This window comes from Peromyscus leucopus, chromosome 1 (genome assembly GCF_004664715.2).
Source record: "Peromyscus leucopus breed LL Stock chromosome 1, UCI_PerLeu_2.1, whole genome shotgun sequence".
NCBI classification, from domain to species: Eukaryota; Metazoa; Chordata; class Mammalia; order Rodentia; family Cricetidae; genus Peromyscus; species Peromyscus leucopus.
The window spans coordinates 167,186,935-167,209,304 of record NC_051063.1 but is presented as its reverse complement, the minus strand read 5'-3'; the positions used below and the strand labels follow the sequence as shown (position 1 = coordinate 167,209,304).

The 22,370-nt window shown below is 51.4% G+C and overlaps 1 protein-coding gene across 1 annotated transcript; it reads right to left on the bottom strand.

The window, feature by feature from the left end:
- Positions 1–1,549: 1,549 nt before the first annotated feature.
- Positions 1,550–21,538, bottom strand: Acp7 (acid phosphatase 7, tartrate resistant (putative)). The gene is made up of 13 exons (XM_028859128.2): positions 21,478–21,538; positions 20,441–20,740; positions 10,213–10,413; positions 9,754–9,936; positions 8,478–8,601; positions 8,184–8,246; positions 7,986–8,100; positions 7,800–7,907; positions 7,666–7,723; positions 7,523–7,590; positions 7,343–7,414; positions 5,605–5,742; positions 1,550–1,926 (listed from the first exon to the last, which is right to left on the bottom strand). The coding sequence occupies exons 2-13, from the start codon at positions 20,559–20,561 to the stop codon at positions 1,861–1,863; spliced, it is 1,317 nt and encodes a 438-aa protein (XP_028714961.1). The 5' UTR covers positions 20,562–20,740; positions 21,478–21,538; the 3' UTR covers positions 1,550–1,860.
- Between the last annotated feature and the right edge of the window lie 832 nt (positions 21,539–22,370).

Genomic DNA, 22,370 nt, shown 5'->3' with positions numbered 1-22,370 from the left:
TCCCAGGACAGCAATGACCCGGAATGGGCTGGGAAGAGGACGCCAAGGACCTCAGCCCTCAAGTGTAAACGAATGGCACTGGTCACCATCGCAGAGTCCCGAGCCCGGGAAGGAGACAGACTCATGACTGAGGCAGACAGTGAAGGCTCTGGGGACTGAAGTCATTGTGGAGCCAGCCCAGAGACCTGGCCTCAAGGGGCACTCACCAGGGAGGGCTATGAGGAGGGACAATCAGGAGGAAACCTAAGGTAGAAAAGATGTCAACGCCGGTGGCGGCGGCACACACCTTTAATCCCAGGACGCGGGAGGCAGAGCCAGGCAGATCTCTGTGAGTTTGAGGCCAGCCTGGGCTACACAGTGAGTTCTAGGGGGGAAAAAAGAGGTCAACCCTGAGCCAGGCATGGTAATGCACACCTACAATTCTAGCATTTGGGAGGTGGAGGCAGGAGGATCAGAAGTTCAAGGTCATTCTCAGATACATAGGGAGCTGAGGGCCAGCCTGGACTACATGAGAACCTGTCAAAAGCACACTGGGGGGCGGGGCTTTCAACCTGGAGGCACTTCAGAGAGTGAACTCAGAAAGCTCAGACAGTGGGTGCCTCACTCTTGCAAAGGGAAGGGTAAAACTTGATGTGTTCTGTGAGCCTTTGATTGAGTGACAGGCCACTGAGGCTAAGCCCTGAAGAGGCTGGAAAATGAGCTGCTCAGCCCAGTGGAAGAATAGGGAGCCACAGGGCAGGGATCTGCTGAGGTCGGCCTAGGCCATCCCACGGCTCCAGCCAAAGTCCTCACTGTGGCATACAAGGTCCATTTAATCGGCCACTGCTCTGTCCTCTTCCCCTCTCCCTCACAGCCACAGCAGCCTCCTCAGCCCAGGGGGGGCACTGATCTGCCTCAGGGCCTTTGGGCTGGCTGCACCTCTGTTTGGGATGTCCTTCCTGCCTTACCTGTGTCCCCTGTCATCAATGTTAGTCCAAATGTCACCCATCTCCCTGCAAACAGACCCTGTTCCTCCCCCCACCCCCAGCACTTACCCCTTGTAAGCTGCTTGTTATTTAAGTCCCTGCTTCCCTGTGCGTCCTGTGAGGGGAGAGACCTGTCTCGCTCCTTTCCTGGCATGATAGGTGCTCAGTGAATCTTGGTGGGATCCGTAAAAGGAGGAAGAGGAGGAGGAGGAGAGGAAGAAGAGGAGGAGGAGGGGAGCAAGAGGGGGAGGAGGGAGAGGAGAGGGGGAGGAGGGGGAGAAGGGGAGAAGGGGAGAAGGGACATCGAGGGGAGAATGTAGCAGATCTGTGAACTCCTGAATCCTGGCAGCTGTGCCTTGGGGGAGGCAACAGTGTTACCCTATCCTCTCTGCCTGGAGAAGATAGTACTGGCTGGGAAACTGAGGCACAAGTACATCATGGGTCAAGGCAGGGACTAGATCCAAGTGAAGACAGAACCAGAATACCCCACTGGCGACTCCTTCATGAGGGCTGTGCCCGCCTTGCTGGTCCCAGCACAGGACACCCTTCAGGGGAGGGCAAGCAGAGAGATGGCCCAATGGAAGTTTGAGTCCAAGGAGCCACGGCTGTAAGCCTCTTTATTCTGAGGCACATGGGTCCCCTGCCCTGTCAGAGCCACGCAGGAGGGTGGGACTATGTTGGCAAGGCAGCCCTGCTGGTGCCCACATACCTGCCCTCCCTCTCCGAGCAGTCTGGGCTCCGACCTCCCCGGGAGGCAAGAGCTGTCTGGCCTCTCTCGAGGCTTCACCTCAGGCTTCCGGATGACGGGGGAGTGGGTCCTGCCCTGACTCCCCACCCAGGCTAGGGCACTGCCTGGTCACAGCATCAGCATGTCTTCATGAGGGAAGCCCCAGTCTTAGTGGTACATCATCCGGCCAAGCAAAGGTCTAACTATCCAGATGTCGTCCACAATCTTCCCATCCTGTGAAGAGCAGAAACAGGAGGCAGTGAGGAAGGGAAGCCTGGCCTGTGCGGCCAAATCCCACTGCCACCTCTAGGGCTGCATGACCTTGGACAAGTTCCTACACCTCTCTGATTTGAAAAGTCAAGACGAAGCCAGGAGTGTGGTGTGGTACACACCGGTAATGCCGGCACTTGGGAGGCAGAGGCAGGAGGATCTGTCCCAGGTCAGCCTGGGCTGTGTAAGAACACTCGGCTCTCACCTCCCATTGGAGGCAGCAGTGATGTGCTATCTCTAAGGGATGGGGTTTTTGTTTGCTTGGTTGGTTAGTTGGCTTTTGGTTTTGTTTTGAGAGGATTTCATGTAACGTAACTAAGAATGACTTTGAACACACCACACTCTCTTAGGCACTGGCTTACAGGTATGAACCCCACACTCTCTTAGGCACTGGCTTACAGGTATGAACACACCACACTCTCTTAGGCACTGGCTTACAGGTATGAACCCCCCACTCTCTTAGGCACTGGCTTACAGGTATGAGCCACCATTTATGTGGTGCTGAGGATCAAACCCGGGACCTCATGTTTGCTAAGCAATCGCTCTATGAATTGAGCCACATGCCTCGCACATCTGGATGACGTCATCAGAAGCCTGTACTCCAGAGTATCCAGTGTCCATACTGCCCTGAGCACGTCTCTTTGCTCAGCTGTTGTGTTATTTTGAATACAAGGGAACCCTAGGATATATAGATAGCTACAGGGCCAGTATGACAGAAGAGACAAGGATATCGAGCCTACACAGTAAGTGCACTGCTTGGTAAATGATGGTGCTGAAGATGTGGTCTGTGGGTCAGATTGTAGCTCTGCTGTCTGGAACTCTGTGACCCTGGAAAATGCTTTTCCTTTCTCAGGTTAGGTTCCTTCATCTGTGGATGGAAGAATCCTGTCCCTGTGGGAATCACTGTGGGGGTAAGTTGCTTACACTAAATATAAGACAGTCTAATCCCATGCCCAGAACACAGCAGTGCTCACTGAACTCTAATTTTTATTTTATTTTGGTATTTTGTTCTTTTCTTTTTGAGGCAATGGCTATGAAAGCCCATGCTGGTCTTGAACTTGAATTCTGATCCTCCTGCCGCAAAAGTACACCACCACACCCGGCTCGTTATGATCTTAAAACCACTGTGAGGAGTTGGGGCACTGCTCAGTGGGTAAAGGTCTTGCTGTTCAGGCATGAGGACCTGAGTTCAGATCCCCAGCACCCATGTAAAGCCAGGCGTGGAACTAGAGAGATGGCTCAGTGGTTAGGAGCATTTGCTCCTTAATTGTGAGGACTGGATTTGGGGTCTCAGCACCCGGTAAAAAGCCCGGTATCCTGTGTTTGTCTCTAATCCATTTCCAAGGAAGGTGGAGCAGGAGATACAGGTGTTGCTGGTGGCCAGATTAGCTGAGGCTGGAGCCTCAGGTTCAGGGAGAGACCCTGCCTCAAGAGAATGGGAGAGCGATAGAGGAGGTCAACTGGGCATCCTCCTCTGGCCTGGGTGTGCACACACTGTATACACACACACACACACACACACACACACACACACACACACACTAAAAAGAACGGGCCTGGGGCTGGAGAGATGGCTCAGTAATAAAGAACCTTTACTACTCTTACACAGGACCCAGATTCAGTTCCTAGCAGCTATAACTGCCTGTGACTCTTCTCCAGGAAGTCTGGTGCCCTCTATCACCTCCACAGGCATCTTCACCTGTGCACTGCACACACACATACACATAATAAAAAATAAAATATATCTTTTTCTTTTTTAAAGGCAGACTCAACAACACAGGCCTGTAACCCAGCACTGTGGGGAAGGGTATGGAGACTGGTAGCTCACAGTCTTATGTCCAGCTGCTCTAGGTAAAGCGGTAAGCTCTGGTGTGGTTTGAAAGAAAATGGCCCTCACAGGCTCATAGGGGGAGGCACTTTTAGGATTCATGGCCTTGCTGGGGTAGGTGTGGCTTTGTTGGAGGGAGCGTGTCACTAGGTGGTGGGCTTTGAGGTCTCAGACGCTCCAACCAGGCCCAGTGTGACATTCTCTTCCTGCTGCCTGTGAATCAACGTGTGGGGCTCCCGGCTCCTTCTCCAGCACCATGTCTGTCTGCATGCTGCTGTGACGATGATGGACTGAACCTCTGCGCTGTGAGCCAGCCCCAGTTAAATGTGTTCCTTTATAAAAGTTGCTGTGGTCATGGTGTCCCTTCACAGCAATGAAACCTTAACTAAGGCTCGCAAGTTCAGTGAAAGACCCCAAGTCAAACAAGAAAAAGTTTGCGGCCGGAGGGATGCCTCGGTGGTTAAGAGCATTGACATCTTCCAAAGGACCTGGGTTCCATTCCCAGCACCCACATGGCAGCTTACAACTGTCTGTGACTCCAGTTCCAGGAGACCCAACACTCTTACACAAGCACACATGTACACAAACTACCAATGCAAATAAATCATAAAAAATAAATAAATAAACTGTAACTCCAGTTTCAGGGCATCTGATGCCCTCTTCTGGCCTCCTTGGGTACTGAAGCCAAGAGGTGCACAAACACATAAAATAAAAACAAAACTTTTTAAAAAAAAGACAGAGATAGTGGAAGATGCTTAAGGCTGACCTGTAGCTTCCACACATGCCTACATGGGTGAGTACACACACATGCGTGTGAATACATACGTGCACACACATGCATGCATGCACACACAGATGCAGAAATAAACTGGACTGTCACGTTCAGGTCCACCACACGTGCATCCTCCTCACTCCCATCAGCCACCTGTTCTTTCTCCTACTTCAAAGCGACTACCCTGTCTGACTTCCCACCGCCAGGATGCTCTCAGCACTTTATGTGAACCAGAAGCTGTGGTCGACCCTGTTTCACAGATATGAACCCTGAAGACCACAGGGGTCAGAGAAATTATTCACGGTCTCATGGCTGGTAGAAAACACGGGCAGGATTTGAACCCAGGCTTCCAGTTTCAGTGTACATTTTTTTTTTCTCTTTTGGGCTCATGGTCACTCTATGTAGCCCAACTGGCCTTGAAATCTAGGTCCTATTGCCTCAACTTCCCAACTCTTTATATTTTTTATTTTATTTTGTGTTTTGTTGTTCTTTTCAGAGCTGAGGATTGAACCTAGGGCTTCTCACATGTTAAGCAGGGGCTCTCCCACTGAGTCACACCCCCACCCCTCACTGGGGGATTCTAGGCAGGGGCTCTACCACTGAGCCACATCCCAGCCCCTCACTGGGGGATTCTAGGCAGGGGCTCTACCACTGAGCCACGCCCCCAGCTCCTCACTGGGGGGAGTCTAGGCAGGGGCTCTACCACTGAGCCATGACCCCCTAATTCCTCTGCCTCAGTCTCTCAAGGGGTGGGATTATAGTCATCCCTCACCACACCCAGTGTATTGATTACATTTTTTGTTTGTTAGTTTTTGAGACAGGGTTTCTCTGTGTAGCCCTGGCTGTCTTGGAACTTGCTTTGTAGACCAGGCTGGCTGGCCTTGAACTCAGAGATCTGCCTGCCTCTGCCTCTCAAGTCCTGGGATTAAAGGACTGCACTATCATGACCAGCTTGATTTACTTTTGAGCCCAAGGTTTTAACCACTCAGCTCCTGCATCCCCTGGGCCAGGGTGCGCAGTTTATAACCCATGCCTGACAGACCTGGTCTTCAGACACCTGCTGGATGTGCATGTGGGTGCCGTTAAGGATGTGCATTCTCGTGTACCCATACTCCTTCACACGCACGGCGCTCCAGGGCCTGGGTTTTATGACAAAGGGAGTCAGCAACTCTTCACAGCCCTGTGGGAGACAGACGGTCAGACAGCACTGGACTCAGGGGCAGCAGGAAACACTTCAGGCCAGGACTCAGTGGCCTCCAAGAGCATGTCAGTTATGACTTGGCCACAACCTTCAGTCCCAGCACTTGGGAGGTTGAGACAGGAGGATCTCAAAGGCCAAGGCCAACTGGTCTACATAGTCAGGTCCAAACCAGCCTGGATTATAGAGTGAGACCCTGTCTCAAAACTAAACTGGGGCAGAGTGGTGGCGGCACACGCACGCCTTTAGTCCCAGTACTCGAAAGGTAGAGGCAGGCAGATCTTTGTGAGTTCGAAGCCAGTTTGGTCTAGGGAGTGAGTTCTAGGACAGTCAGGGCTACACAGAGAAACCCTATCTTGAAAAACAAAACAAACAAACAATAAAATAAAATAAACTGGGAGCTGGTAAGCTTGGCCAATAAAGGCATTTGCCACCAAACCTAGCAACCTAGCTCACAACCATCCGTAACTCCAGTTCTAGAGATATGACGCCCTCTTTCGGTCTCCTCAGGCATTGCATGCACATGGTGTGCATACATACATGCAGGCAGAACACCCCTTCGCGTAAAATAGAATAACAAATGACTAAATATTAATTTAGAAAGTTCAAGGTCAATTTGAACTATATAATAACTAGATATCAAGTTTGAGACCAGCCTAGACTCTATGAGCTGGTCTCAAGATTAATTAGTGAATTAAAATAAAAACCAGGGCCTAGGGCTTGAGGCCAGCTTGGGCTACATGGAGAGACAGTGTCTTAGAAAAAAAAGCAAGCCATAGTGACTTTACGGTGCAGGAACCCCAGATGCAACTGTTCGTTTGTTTGTTTCTCGTGTGTCTATGTCTCAGTCAGCTCACAGCTGCCTGACTGGGTGCTGGGAACTGAACTCAGGTCCTCTGCACGAACAGCAGACGCTCTTAACGCTGAGCCTCTCTCCAGCCCATTGTCTGTCCTGGGTCTCATGTAAGTCCATGCTGGCCTCAAAGCTGCTGTGTAGCCAAGGATGAACCAAACTCCTGATCCTCCTGCTTCCACTTCCCACGTGCTATGAGTACAGGCTGCCCCATGACGGCTAGCTTTGTTTTGTGCTTTTGCTTGTTTTATTATTGTTATTATTATTATTTCTTTATTACATTTATTCAGCAAGTGTGTGTGTGTGTGTGTGTGTGTGTGTGTGTGTGTGTGTGTGTTATATTCTCTTTCCACATGTTGGGCCCTGGGAATCAGGTTTGGCAGTGAGTACCATTACCCGCTCTGGTCCTGTTTTATCTTTTGAGATACTGTCTCATACTGTAGCCCAGGCTGGTCTGGAATTCACTATATATGGCCTTGAACTCAGAGCAGTCCCCGGGCTTCCAGCCTCCCGAATGCCGGAGTTACAGGCATGCACCACCACACAGGGCTTTCAACCACTGCGCTTCACCTATCTGTGACCTGCTGTGTTTCCTACCCTAGCCTCCGTGTCTGTCTGTCTGATGAACAGACACCATCAGCAGCACCTTGTCTCCCAGTTCAGAGTGCAGCGATGGTCGCCATCATCATGTCTAAACTAGTCTAAACCAGTCCCTTCCCACCTGCTCACCGCAGATCCTGTGATGATGTGAACGGGGCCTCGAGGATTGGTATAGGGCTTTTCCAGGCTGCCGTTAAACACCTGGAGGAAAGGACAAAGTGGGTGATGGGTCACAGCTGGTCAGGCCCTGGGGAGGGTCTGACCACATGAACATCGGCCATTTGGTCCCGAGTCCCCCTTGGGCCTCACCTGGTAGTTGTAAATTGGCCATAGCCGTTCATAGGAGTGTTCATGAGCCCAGAACTCCAGATCCACACCTAAGGCGGAAACAGTGACCATCAGGCTCCTGCGTGGAGAGAGATGGGGCCCGGGGACTCCCCAGGATCACTCACCATATTTATGGAAAAGGTCCTCTAGCCCAAACAGCTTGCCATGGAGGCCTTTTCGGACCTGTTGGGATGAGCAGGGGGGTGAGGAGGCCCGTCCTCCCACCAAGTCTCACTGCCACCCAGGGAAGGGACCTCACCCTGCTTTCATGCCTCGTGCAGTCATCCAGATCCGCGTTGGAACAGTACATAGGCCGGTGACCCATCGTGATGATCCACGGCCGAGCTGCCCGATTCTTATTGGCTTTCTAGAGGAAAAAGACTGGAGTGAGGGACAGCAGCAGGGCTGACGGGCCGGGGGGGGGGGGGCTCGCACTCGGGCCTACCTGGAGGTCATTCTCCAGCCAACGGAACTGCCTCTCAACCAGGTGGCGGCCATAGTGGAGAAAGAAATATACCTCAGTGGAGAACGAGATGATATGGGCAGGACCCAGGTCCCAGCTACAGGGGTCAAAAGGCAAGGGTCAGAGATGGGAGTCTGCATGACCCATGCCTCAGGGGGTCAGCCCGACCCTCCATATTACCTGTACCACAAGCCTTCATTGTCCCCTGGCATACTAAAGCGGGCCTTGTAGTTGGAGAAATTGCTGGGGGGAAAAAGAAATTGTAAAGAGCAAGGGGTGAGGACCTGGATTCAGCAGCCTCTAATCCTACCCCTCAACTTTGAGGCCAGAGTATGGCTCCCAGCCCACCCTTAACCTCTTCTTTCTCTACCACAGCCGAGGCACCTGCAGCAGGAGGCACTTAAGTGAGATTCTAACAAGGACACGGGTGTCACTATCTGGCTTTTGCCCGACGCTGCAGCCCGCCACACTCACTAGCGCTGCTCATGGTTCCCAGGACATGTCATGTACGGCACACTGGCTGCAACAGGTTCAATGAGCCGCATGAATCTGTCCCCAACGCGCGCATTGTCCTGGTCCATGTTGTAGGCGAAGTCTCCTGGGGGTAGTAGGGGAATGGGGGAGAGTGACGCCCAGGCTCTGCTTCCTAGGATCAGGACCTGGGTCTTGATCCCTACCTCAGACCTGCTCATATGTGACCTGACAGCAGCCCAGCTCTCCATCCTGCTTGCTCCCATAACACAGCTGGGTCTGGTTTGATGCTGATTTTACCAAAGCAACTGTTTCTTTCATTATTGCTTAGAGATTGACCCCCAGAGCTTCTGGATGCTAGGCAAGTTCTACATCCCTAACCCCTCACTGGGGGATTCTAGGCAGGGGCTCTACCACTGAGCCACACCCCAGCCCCTCACTGGGGGATTCTAGGCAGGGGCTCTACCACTGAGCCACACTCCAGCCCCTCACTGGGGGATTCTAGGCAGGGGCTCTACCACTGAGCCACACCCCAGCCCCTCACTGGGGGATTCTAGGCAGGGGCTCCACCACTGAGCCACACCCCAGCCCCTCACTGGGGGATTCTAGGCAGGGGCTCCACCACTGAGCAACACCCCAGCCCCTCACTGGGGGATTCTAGGCAGGGGCTCTACCACTGAGCCACACCCATAGCCCTTGTTTTCTTGTTTTGTTTTGTTTGTTTGTTGTTTTTTTTTTTTTTGTTTTTCAAGACAGGGTTTCTCTGTGTATCTTTGGAGCCTGTTCTAGAATTCGCTCTGTAGCCCAGGCTGGCCTCGAACTCACAAAGATCTGCTTCTGCATCCCGAGTGCTGGGATTAAAGGCGTGCACCACCACCACATGGCGCCCTTGTTTTTTTTTTTTTAAACAAAGGTCTCACTTAAACTGTTCAGGCTGGATTTGAATTCTGGGCAACCCTCCTGCCTCAGCCTCCACTGCTGGGATTACAGACATGTGCTACTCTGCCCAGTCATTTTAATTTACTATAACATTTCTGTGTATTCTGAATGAGCCTAATAACAATAATAACAAAAAATAGGAAACCAGTGCTGGAATTTATAGGGACCAGAGCTGAGATCTTAACCTCAGACCTCATATCTGGGGTCAGCCTCAACTCCCACCCTCAGTCCCAACCACGGGTTCCGTCAGAACCACCCCGCCCCACCCAGCCCATCCCAGAACTGGACTTATGGGCACCCCGTCTGCCAGCCTCCGGGCGCACCCTCGCCGGTGCCTCACCCACATGGAGCACCGCGTCAAACATGCCCTGCTGGGTGTCCCTCCGCAGCCTGGGCAGGGCCTTCGGGTTGTCAGCCCCCATGTCCCCAAACACAGCCAGGCGGGGGCTCCAGTGGACCCCGTTCTTCAAGGCCCTGAAGCGAAACCGCCGGCTCCAGCCCTGAGAGCTGCCACAACGGTAAACTGAGGGGGGAAAAAAACAGTCAGCTGGGGAGGCCCCTCATGCCGCTGGAGAGGGAGGGAAACACATCATCATCATCATCACTATTATTTTTAGCAGCAACGTCTCAGGTAGCCCAGGCTAGTCTCCAACTATCTATGTAGCCCAGGATGACCTGGAATTTCGAATCTTCCTGTGTTGTCACACCTAATCTGGTATCCCAGGGTCTCCCACATCTGGCGGATGGGCTGGATAGCTTCTGGAACATCCCTCCCCTTGCCCACCGCCAACCCTCTCACCATACTGGACCCCGGGCACCAGCTTCCGCAGCGTCACGCGGTGCATGTACAGCTTGCGCCGTAGAATCCCCCCATCCACGAAGGTGCTGGCGGCGCCGTGGGCGCGGAATGGGAGGGGCCCCGACAGCTGTATGCCAAACTGCACCTCCGACCGGGCTGGAGCCCACGTGGTCCAGGTCACTGTCATGGAGCCTGGCTCACCTGGGGAGAGAGGAACCAGAGCAGGGCCTGGGGGAGGCTATCAAGCAGGAAGTGGCGGGGGGGGGGGGTTTAGGAGTGGGGGTAGGGGTTGGGAGGGTTGGGGGGGGGTGAGAGGGGGCGGCACTTAGCCGCAGCAGTTCAGTCCATGCCCTCTGCTATTTCCAAGCTGGGCTTCCCTTGGAAGTGGCTTCGCCTCCCCGAGCCTCAGTTTCCCCATATGTGAAACGGAACAGGGCTGTCTACCCTTCAAGGTTGTGAGGAAGCGTAGACTCATACAAATACAATAGGAGGCTGCCTACTGGGTTCCAGGTCCTGGAATTCAGTCAACTGGGGTGAAAATACTCTGGAGGGAAAAGGACTGTCAAAACGGCTCAATCATTGTGACCTGGGTTCCAATCCCAAGGCCCACATGGCTTCCAAAAGTTGTCCTCGGAGCTAGGCGGCTCTTAATCCTAAGAGAGGAAGACATATTTCTGTGGGTTGATGCCAGCCTGGTCTACATAGCTAACTACAAGCCATCCAGGGCTACATACTGAGACCTTGTCTTAAGACAAAACAACAAAAAAACAGGCCTTTGACCTCCACATGTGTGCTGTGGCATGGGTGTGCCTACCTCCCACATGAACAAAATAATAAATGAATTTATAAAAATAGTTGGGGAAGGTGGAGAGATGGCTCAGTGGTTAGAGCACTGGTTGCTCTTCCAAAGGACCTGGGTTCATTCCCAGTACCCACAAGGCAGCTCACAACTGTCTGTAACTCCAGTTCCCGGGATCTGATGTCCTCTTCTGGTCTCGGATGGCACCTGACATGAAATGATTCACAGATATACATGCAGCCAAAGCATCCATACACATAAAATAATACAAATAAACTGTCGGGAGCGGGGCTGCGGATGCGGCTCAGCCTGCCCAGTGAGCACAAAACCTAGTTCCCATCCTCAGCATCATATAGCCAGCATCCGGGGACTGAGGCAGGAGGGTTGGAATTTCTTGGCCAGCCTGGACTACATAACAAATTCTGAGCTAACCTGAGCTTCATAGCAAGGCTCTGTTTAAAAAAAAAAAAAAAATCAAACCTGGAGGAGGGAGGAACCCACGAGCCCTGCCCTTCCCTAAGGATCTGTGGTCTGCTTTGTGTAGCTCCTGCTCCTGTAAATAACCATTCACCCATGCTCTGTAAGCAACGGTGAGAAAACTCAGAGGGTCACACACACACACACACACACACACACACACACACACACACACACGACAGGAGAGGAGAAGGACCAGTTGGAAGAGGAAGGAGATAGTAGAGGCGGGGGATAGAACAAGTGAGGGCGAGGGGGAGGTGAATGTGACCCAAACACATTGTATACACGTCCAAAAATGTATACATTACAAACATTGTATACACGTCCAAAAATGTATACATTACAAACATTGTATACACGTCCAAAAATGTATACATTACAAACATTGTATACACGTCCAAAATGTATACATTACAAACGTTGTATACACGTCCAAAAATGTATACATTACAAACATTGTATACACGTCCAAAAATGTATACATTACAAACGTTGTATACATGTCCAAAAATGTATACATTACAAACGTTGTATACATGTCCAAAAATGTATACATTACAAACGTTGTATACACGTCCAAAAATGTATGCATTACAAACATTGTATACACGTCCAAAAATGGGGTAGGCAGTGGTGGCATGTGCCTTTAATCCCAGCACTCGGGAGGCAGAGGCCGGTGGATCTCTGTGAGTTCAAGGCCAGCCTGGTCTATGATTGAATTTCAGGATAGCTAGGGCTACACAGAGAAACCCTGTCTTGAAAAACCAAAATAAATGAAGAGAAAATGTCGTTATGAGGCTTCTGATGTGTGGTTCATATAAACTAATTAAAATCAAGACAAAACAAACAAAGAAACACCGTGCCACAGTAGCTACTTTCGAGTACACCGTGCTAAGCACTGAGTCACAGAGAGGTGACTTGCAGGGTGCTGGAGGCTCTGTGCCAACACTGTGGCCCTGTGCCTTTGTTTGTGGGTGACTGGTTTGGCATCCTGAGAATGCCCTGGCAGACATCTTTAGTGAACAGGAGGGACAACCTTAGGCAAAGAACTCATAACAATGAGGTTTACAGGCTGAGTCAATGTCTCGTTCTTCATCACTCTGCTAGCCTGCAGCCGACGTGGCACACTCACGGCACCATGAGAGCTCCAGACAGGTGTCTGGAGGCCGCTAAGGAAGAAAGTGACGTGACCCGGAGGGGGCAAAGGCAGCTGTAGGGCAGGGGCAAGCTGTGACGTTCACCCTGTCTGCGGGACGGACAGGCTCTCAGACTGCATCCCAGGTTAGCTCAGAACTTGTTATGTAGCCCAGAATGGCCTTGCACTTACAGTAATCCTCCTGCCTCAGCTGGGGCAATAGGAGTGAGTCACCATGCCTGTCTGTAGAACAGATCTGTACACAGTGGCTTACCACCCACCCCCCCAACCCCCCGGCCCAGCCCCGGCCCCAGAGCTGAGGACCAGACTCAGGGCCTTGCACTTGCTAGGCAAGCGTTCTGCTACTGAGCTAAATCCCCAAGCCACAGTGGCTTTTTATATCACAGGCCAGGTTCTTTAATGACGGCCTCTAATTCTTCTCTCTCTCTCTCTCTCTCTCTCTCTTTCTCTCTCCTCTCTTTCTCCTTTTTTGATGTGGTCTATCTATTGTGGCGCTCCCTTCCTTCCTTTACAACTCAAACACAGATATATTAAAGAAAAATGAAAGAACTCCCAAGACTAACAGGGGCTCCAGAAGAGGAATATACACTTCAGACTCTCAGATCAAACAACCAAATCCAGGCTTTAAAAATACCATGTGGAGCCGGGTGGTGGTGTCGCACACCTTTAATCCAGCACTCGGGAGACAGAAGCAGATGGATCTCTGTGAGTTCGAGGACAGCCTGGTCAACAGAGTGAGTTCCAGGACAGCCAGGGCAACACAGAGAAACCCTGACTCAAAACAATAAACCCAAGCAGAGGGCCAGTGAGATGGCTCAGCTGCTCAGAACACTGCCTGTGATGCCCGAAAGACGAGTTCAAGCCCAGGAACCCATGGTGGAAGGAGAGAAATCAACTCTTACAAGGTGTCCTCTGATCTCCACACAATGTGTATACCCCCTTCATACACAAGCAAGCAATAAACAAAATGCCACATGGAGCCTGGGGTGGTGAGGACACCTGTAATTCCATGAGTTCAAAGCCAGCCCAGGCCACATAGTGAGTTCTAGGCCAGCTCTCTCTAAACACCAAGTACAACCACAGTAAGTAAAAACACCAAGTGCTATTCTAACATTAAGGTCATAGATTCTTCCACCAGTAATTTGAAAGCGCAGGTCAACTTAGCAAGGCATGGTGGAGCACATCTGTAAGCCCATCCACTTGGGAAGCTGAGGCAGGAGGATCAGGAGTTTGAGATCAGCCTGGACTACATAGTTAGCATCAGAGACAAATAATACAGTTAGCCGCCCTAAAATTCGGGGATATAGAGCTATGAAAGCCACTGCTCACATGTACAAAGGGAATACAGAAAGGACACCCCAGGAGCTGAAAAGATGGACAGATGGGGGTGGGGTGAGGGTGGGCAATGGGATTAGCGTAATAGTGAGAGCAGATGCTTCTCCAGGTGACCTTTTTATATCAGTCTAACTTCCCGGATTATATTATATTCATGTGCCCTCTCCTCTCTGTCTCTGTCTCTGTCTCTCTCTCTCACTCACACACACACACCGCTAAAATTAAAAGAACCTCATGGCTCAGTGGTTAAGAGCACTGGCTGCTCTTGCAGAGGACCTGGGTTCAGTTCAGTTTCTAGCACCCACACAATGGCTCACAACTATCAGTGATGCAATTTCAGAGGATCCAGCACCCTCTTCTGGCCTCCAAGAGCACTGTATGCGTATGGCACACATACAGACAAACAGGCACAGGCACAGGCACACACACACACACACACACACACACACACACACACGCACACGCACGCACACATGTGCTCATGAATACAGTAAAACTTAAGAGAATGTTAAAATCAGCCAGATGTGAAGGGAAAATATAGCACGTGGCTATATTGCAAAGTGAATGCCATCAACACACTGAAGGAAGTGGGGAGAAAGTTGTGTGGAAAGCAGCGTCCTAAAGGATTGATGAAGCTAACGATAAAACAGACCACATCAGCGCAGCTACCAGGTCAGTCATGCCTCTAATGCAGGAAGAAGGGATTTTCTTTTTAGGTTCGGGGGACTCAGAGCTTCAGACATGCGAAGCAAATGTTCTACCACTGACTCACATTTTCAGCACACCACCACTCCCAAGCCCAGTGCAAACAAATCCCAAGAGACTAAATCTGGGACACTGTGAAAAGCAATACGAAATGATGGTGCTGGATTTTCACCCAGAGAATGAAAAAAACAAATTCACGAGTCTGGCATGGAAAGAAATCATTGAATAAATGGATGAGTGAGGCAAGCAGGAGGGAGGGGCAGAGTTCCTAACACCAAAATCTCAGTTAGACGGAAAGGGACAGCTGGGATCACGGCTCTGTGGTCAAGCCCCTGCCTAGAATCCCCCAGTGAGGGGCTGGGGGTGTGGCTCAGTGGTAGAGCACCTGCCTAGAATCCCCCAGTGAGGGGCTGGGGTGTGGCTCAGTGGTAGAGCACCTGCCTAGAATCCCCCAGTGAGGGGCTGGGGTGTGCCTCAGTGGTAGAGCCCCTGCCTAGAATCCCCCAGTGAGGGACTGGGGTGTGGCTCAGTGGTAGAACCCCTGCCTAGAATCCCCTAGGGAGGGGCTGGGGTGTGGCTCAACAGTACAGCCCTTGCCTAGCATGTGGGAGAATGAGATGTATCTGTATTCATACAGATGAACATTTTTTATAAACATATATATGGAAAGAAGGAAAAAGAAAATTAAAAAGTCCCAATTAGGCAAGCACAATATTAAGAATGACTGCACTGCCGGATGCTCAAACAAACCAGTGGGTGACAATTTGTGGAGAAACAGGACTTGCATCTCCTTGAGCAATCTCTCCCCAAGCTGTTCATTAGCTGCAAAAGAAAGAACAAAGGCTTTACAGCGGATAGGCCCAGCAGGCATCTGCTTAAGGAGCCAATGAATCAGGGGCAGCAGCAGCAACAGCAGCAGCAGCAGCAGCAGCAGCAGCAGCAGCAGCAGCAGCAGTCCTAAGGCTCATCCACACCACGGACCCTCCAGTGCAGAGAGGGACACAGAGTCACAGCCACAATCTTCTCGCCCCAAATACAACCTTAGTACTAACCTCCAAACAATAGCAAAGAGATTAAAATAACTGACCAGTTCTCAGAAAATACAAAGGTCACAGAAGACAAAGATTTAGATGCTGGCTGTGGGGGGTGCACACCCCTGCAATTCTAGCACTCAGGAAACTGAGGCAGGAGGATTTCCCCTTTGAGGCCAGCCTAGGCTATTGATCCAGACAATGCACAGCAGGAGACAAAAAAAAAAAAAAAAAAAAAAAAAAACACGGTGTCTTCCCTCATCCCAAGGTCAGACCCTGTAATAAAATTAGTAGTGGCCTTGGGGATGTTTGATCCGGATCTATAGCTTAACTAGAATCTGCCAGTGTCCATTCCTGCCTTTGGTTAGTTTGACTCTGCTTTGGTTTGTTACGGTTGGAGTCTGAGAGTCTTACTCAGTACCCTTGGGTAGCCTGGAACTCACGATGTCACAGTGCCTGGCTTTCCTTCTGTTTTTACACGGATTTCATTGCAGTCTAGACGGATCTCATGCTCCTGAATTGAGCATTCCTCCCGCCTCAGCCTCCCAAGTAGCTGGGATTGCGATTCTCTTTCAGATTGAGTTCCTGTGTATCAGTGTTTAGCTGGAGCATGTCTGTGTTCCACATGCTCGATACCCACGGAGGTCAGAAGAAGGCACTGGATGCCCTGGAACTGGAGTTACAGATGTTTGTGCACTGCCCAGTGGGTGTTGAGAACTGAACCCAGGTCCTCCGAAAGAGTAGCCAGTGCTCTTAACCAGTGAACCATCCCTTCAGCCCCTCAAATTTCAATTTTTAATAATCCTACCACTGTTACATAAGATGTTCTCTTTCTTGGCTAATAGAGAATTCAAGGCCAGTCTGAACTGCATGAGACCCTATCCGCAAACCAACAACAATAAAAAGATGTCAGAGGCCTGGAGAGATGGCTCATCGGTTAACAGCGCTGGCTGCCCTTCCAGAGGACCTGGGTTCAGTTCCCAGCACCCACATGTTGGCTCACAAGGGATCAGATGCCTTCTTCTGGCCTACACCCGCACAGGTACACACATGGTGCACAGATACACACTCGGGCAAAACACCATACACATAAAAGTAAAAAATAAACTATTAAAAATAGAAGGAATTCAGCCAGGCATGATGGCACACACCTTTCATCCCAGCACCATGGGGGGCAGAGGCAGATGGATTTCTATGAGTTAGAAGACAGCCTGACCTACATAGTGACTTGAAGACCAGCCAGGGCTTCATATCGAGACTGTCTCAAAACAACATCAATAACAAAATAAATAAATAAGGAATCCAAAGTACAGTATGCCCAATTTTTTGGGGAAAAAAAACTAACCTGAAAAAGAAAATAAAAAATAAAATAAAAGCTTTAAATAAGGATAGTGGACTCTATTAATATTAACATTATTCCAGGTTGTGTGACCTACAGCCAGACTCTACCTCAGTGGGTCTCCATTTAGTATTATTTTTATTATTATTACTGTCATGTTGTTCTGGAGACAGACTCTCACTGTGCACCCCTGCCTGTCCTGGAACTCACTCTGCCTCCTGAGTGCTGGCTGGGTTTAAATACTACTATTATTTTTGAGACAAGGTCCAGGCTGCTCTTGAATTCACCACCCTCCTGCCTCTTCCTTCAGAATACTGAGATTGCAGACATGTGCAACCAGGCCCAGGTGGCTTTACCACCTCAGGAATTCGTCTACAAGTCTCAAATTACTTCAAATTTAAAAACTTTAAGTTTTTGTTTCATTTGTCTTTTGCTTTTCAAGACAGGGTTTCTCTGTGCAGCCCTGGCTGTCCTGAAACTTGCTCTGTAGACCAGGCTGGAGCTCAGAGATCTGTCTCCCGAGTGCTGGGATTAAAGGCGTGTGCCACCGCCACCGCCTGGCAAAGCTTTAAATTTTTGACCAAAAGAAACAATCCTATGTTACATTTGGGCGTAGTTCCAAAGGAAAGGAGCCACAGTTATCCCCGACTGCGCCGAGTTCTTGTCTCCTGCTTCTGCCCCTCTGTGTGAGATCGCACAGCCTCACAGCAGCCAGAGCCGTGGATCCAGATGGATTGAACCAGAAGTAAATCCAGGAGAACCCCACGACTACTCAGCCTGACATTAAAGAGATTCAAGGGTTGCTGAGCTGGTCCAGTGGGTAAAGGCCCCTGCCGCCAAGCTGACAACCCGACCGACCCCACCTGTGTGCACACACAGCAGCAAATCCAGGAGGTTTAAAGGAGAGATGTGAAACCACTGAGTCAGTGATATTCCCTCACCGACCTCCACACCCGCGTCATTGCACAGGCGGCCACATGCACGCACTCAGCAGTGAAAACATTTTAAATTACACAGTTTAAAAATACGGGCTGGTGGGATGGTCAGTGGGCAAAGGGGCCTGCCACCGAGCCTGATGACTGGAGGGCGATCTCCAGGACTGACTCTCACAGGTTGTCCTCTGACCGCTACACACATTTATTAAGAGATAAATAAATAAAACGTAATGGGTTTTTAAAAACAAAGGTAAAACAATAGCATCCTTCATTAACTCTCTTCTTTGGTAAATGTAGTTCTCATTCAATAAAAATGACATTTACACAGGAGGTCTTTGTTACTATTTTCTTCTTTTTGGAGTTTTGTGTTTGGCAGTGTTGGGGATGAATCCCAGTCAGTGGAGAGAGAGAGAGAGAGAGAGAGAGAGAGATCAGTTTCCCTCATATGCAGAATCCGGTGTGTGTGTGTGTGTGTGTGTGTGTGTGTGTGTGTGTGTGTGTGTTATTTTAACCCACAAGGGAAAGGAAACAGTCTAAAAGGGAGGGAGAGAGGATGATGGGGATGAAGGACAACAGCCCATGGTCTCTCTCCTGCAAAGACTCCGAATCTGACCAATTACATACAACGTGTGTGTGCCCATATGAGAGCAGATGGGAGATTATTTGAGGGGAAGAGGACCAGAGAGAGAGAGGGAGGAGGGATGGGAGGGAGAAGAAAAGGGGAGGGTGCCATGATAGAAACTATGAAAATGTCCTGGCGCCGGCCAGACGGCTCAGTGGGTAGAGGTGCTTGCTGCCAAGCCTGATGACCTGAGTTCAGTCCTGGGACTCCCAAGGTGGAAGAGAGAACTGACTCCTGAGAGAGAGTTGTCCTCACACACACACACACACACACACACACACACACACACACACACAGCAGGGACACACACATATGCACATCCATACACACAAAATAAATACATGTAGTAAAAAAAAAAAAAAAAAAAAAAATCCTAACGAAAATGTCCTGAAACCACTATCTTGAATTTTTTAAATCAAAACAAAGAAACACACACGTAAGGAAACCCGTCACATGAACCCGTCCGTTCCCTAAGGTTGGCGGCCACTTCTGGTGGTATAACTCGGCTCTAATACAAAATGGGGTGAGAGGGTCTATGTTCCACCCAGAGCTCAGTCATGTGACTGCACAGAAAACAACTGGCAACCCATAACTCCCACCACAAGGTCACCTCCTGTCTCCCCACTGGCCCTCAGTGCCCAAGCGTGCCTTAGCAGCTAAGTGACAGATCTGGGATTTGAACCCAGGCAGTCTGCACACAGAGGGGCCAGAGTCTCCAAGCCCTGTCCCATGTTTTGTTTTGTTTTGAGACAGGGCCTCACATAGCCCAGGCTAGCCTGGAAGTCACTATATAGCCAAGGCTGGCCTTGGACAGATCCACCTGCCTTTACCTCTCAAGTGCTGGGAATAGAGGTGAGAGCTAGTACATCCAATAGAGAGATTTTTTTTTTTTTTGAGGCAGGGTCTTATGATGCCCAGGCTGGCTTCAGATTTGCTCTTTAGTCAAAGCTGGCCTTGAACACCTGTCTCTGGTGCCTCGTCTCCTGAGTGCTGGGTTTAGAGTAACCTCTCCAGCTCCCACCACCTCTTGATAACAGATCTCACCCAGCCTGGAGCAGTGGTCCGTGCCTGAAATCCAAATATTTGGGAGGCTGAGGCAGAAAGATTGAGATTCAAGGCTAGCCTGGGGTACAGATCAAGACTCTGTCTTAATAAACCAGATTTAAAAAAACAAAAACAAAAACAAAAACATACTCAGTTCGGTAGAGTGCTGGTTCAGCATGCCCCAGCCCTGAGTTCAACCCCTAAGACCTAGTCTCCAAAAGAAAAGAGACAGAGAGAAAGAAAGAAGAGAGGAGAGAAGAGAGAAGAAAAAAGCATGGCATCGTGGCTCACCCCTTCAATCCCAGCACCTGAGAGCCTAAGACAGAAAGAAGGCACAGGGATACTTTCAGGCTAGCCTGGGCTACAAGTCTGAGAAACTGTCTCAAAAGAATAAAACAAACACTTGGGAAGTAGAGGCAGGAATTTTAGGAACACAAGGCCAGCCTGGGCTAGGAGGGATGGAGAAAGAGGGGACCCAGGGAGATCTAGGTCCCCTTCATTCATTTACTGGTTTCTTCCACGACTGACTTCTGAACTCTGTGATAACATGCCAGTTCCTGGGGTAAGACTGAGGCTGTGAGCGAGACAGTCCTCCAGAGCAGCTTCATCCTTCCCCACACAGTGGGACACAGGCCTGCTGGAATCCCATTTCACAGAGGCAGATCACTGAGGCTCAGAAGCGCAAGTCACCAGCCTGGGTTTCCACAGAGATTCCTGAGCCCTTCACCCCCAGACAACCCCAGGGCTGAAGAAGGAGAGGCAGAATGAGAGTCAGGGGCACTTACCTGGGTAGGACAGATGGACTTGCTCTGGGGTAACGCGAGGATACTCCGGGGATCCCTGGACCGCCAGGGAGAAAAGGAGGGGCAGACAGCAGGAGAGCCAGCACCCAACATAGGGGCCCATGGTGGGGGGTGGGGGGGCAGAGTCAGACGCAGGGATGCCACCGGTTCTGGGTCCCACAAAGGATGGAGAATGGAGAGATGCCAGGCAGGGCCGTCCGTGTCTGTCCGTCGGTCAGGGTGTCCGTGGGGGAGGGAGGCTGAATGACTGAAACGTCTCCGAGGGGAGTGGCGGAGCAGATGCTGGTGAGAGAGAATAATTAATGAGGTCTCTGGGCCTCGCTGCTCAGCACTTTGCATAGATTAACGCCGGGAGGCCTCGCAGCATTCCTGGGAGGTGGTGGCCACCTCATCATCAACCCCGTCACATATAGGAAACTGAGCAACCAGGTGACTCAATGGCACGGATGAGATGAAGTTGGCTTTTGAACCCTTCCGGCCCAGGCTCCTGCTTCTGGGAGGGGCTTGGGGAGGGGGCTGGGTGGCTGAGGGCCGGATGCCTTTGAGGGCTCCATCCTCAGCGGTCCATCTGTCGCAGCTTCAGGGGGCCTGGGGCTCAGACACCTTTGACAACTCCATGCCCAAGATCTCAGCCTTCCTTAGCAATCTATCACCCGAGTTCTTTGCATGCATTACCAGATTTCCACTTCATTCTTCAGGACCCGATAGCTCCCACTCTACTCCCGGATTGCTCATTACCTCCACCTGCCAGGAGCAACCTGGTCCTCTCTCCAGCATCCCATCCTGCCTTCAGCCTCACTCCTCCCGAGCTCCATCCTCACCCCAGCTGCCTCCCCAGCCCTGAACCTGCATGTGCCCCAACCCCGTTTTCTCCCCAGTTCTCTGGCCGACTGAGGTTCTGAGGTTCTGTCCACCTGCCCTGGGGACCTGGGCGGGTGCATCGGGTCTGGAGGAACCATCCACCGAAGGCCGGGAGCTGGGGCGTGGGGGGAGCAATCGGGGAGGGGACCCCGGCTCACCCTCAGGGGCGTGCCAGCTGCCCTCACGGTCCTCTCGGCCACCACCGATGCGCTGCAGTATTTATGAGCTTGCAAGGACACAGGCTCCCGCCGCCCACAGGTGTCCCAGCCCCGGAAGAGCCGGCTGCATCGGGTGACTGACGGGCTCCCCAGACAGCCCGAGCCCCGGGTCCCACAGGTCTGGCCGGTCTCTGGTACCCCACGCCCACCCTCCCGCCCCCCTCAGGGTGGGGCACAGAAAGGGGGACCCAGAAAAGCATGGAACACCTCCTGCCACCTGCCACCTCCGAGCCAGGCAGCAGGTGAGCGCCGGGACAGGTAAGGCTGCGCTGTCCCCAGGCGTCCCGTCCCCCCAGCTGCAGAGCCCCAGGGTGACAGACTCCCGCCTTCAGCCCCACGGGAGGCCGCGACCTCGGGGTTCTCAGCCCTCGCTATGCGCCAGCAACATCTTCCTCTCAACTCCTTCCAGCTTCCCAAACCCACCCTGGGCATTCTGGAAAACACAAACTCCACAGGCCCCGGTGACAATGGCGTTTGTGAGCCCGGCGCCCAAGGCGCAGTTGCTCAACCTCGCTCCAGCCTGTTTTCTCACCTGTAAAAAGGAGGGGATGGCAGGCCGTACCCCGGTGTGCTGCGCTGAGAACCAAGTTCAAGTCCAGAGCCCGCCCCCGGGGTCTGGGTGGGAACAAGCGGGGATTTGGTGGGTAAACCTTTATAAGTTGTCTGGGTGCTGAGGGGGCTTTTTGGCAAAGGATGCTTAGGATTCCCCAGACACGTTCTCGAGGAAGGGGGGTGTTCGGGTTCTCTGTCTTCCACCCACTTTCTGTCTGCAGACGCGATGATTCCGAGGTTTGGATTTGTAAACTAGGTGTCTGGGTCTTTGCTGGTGGAGG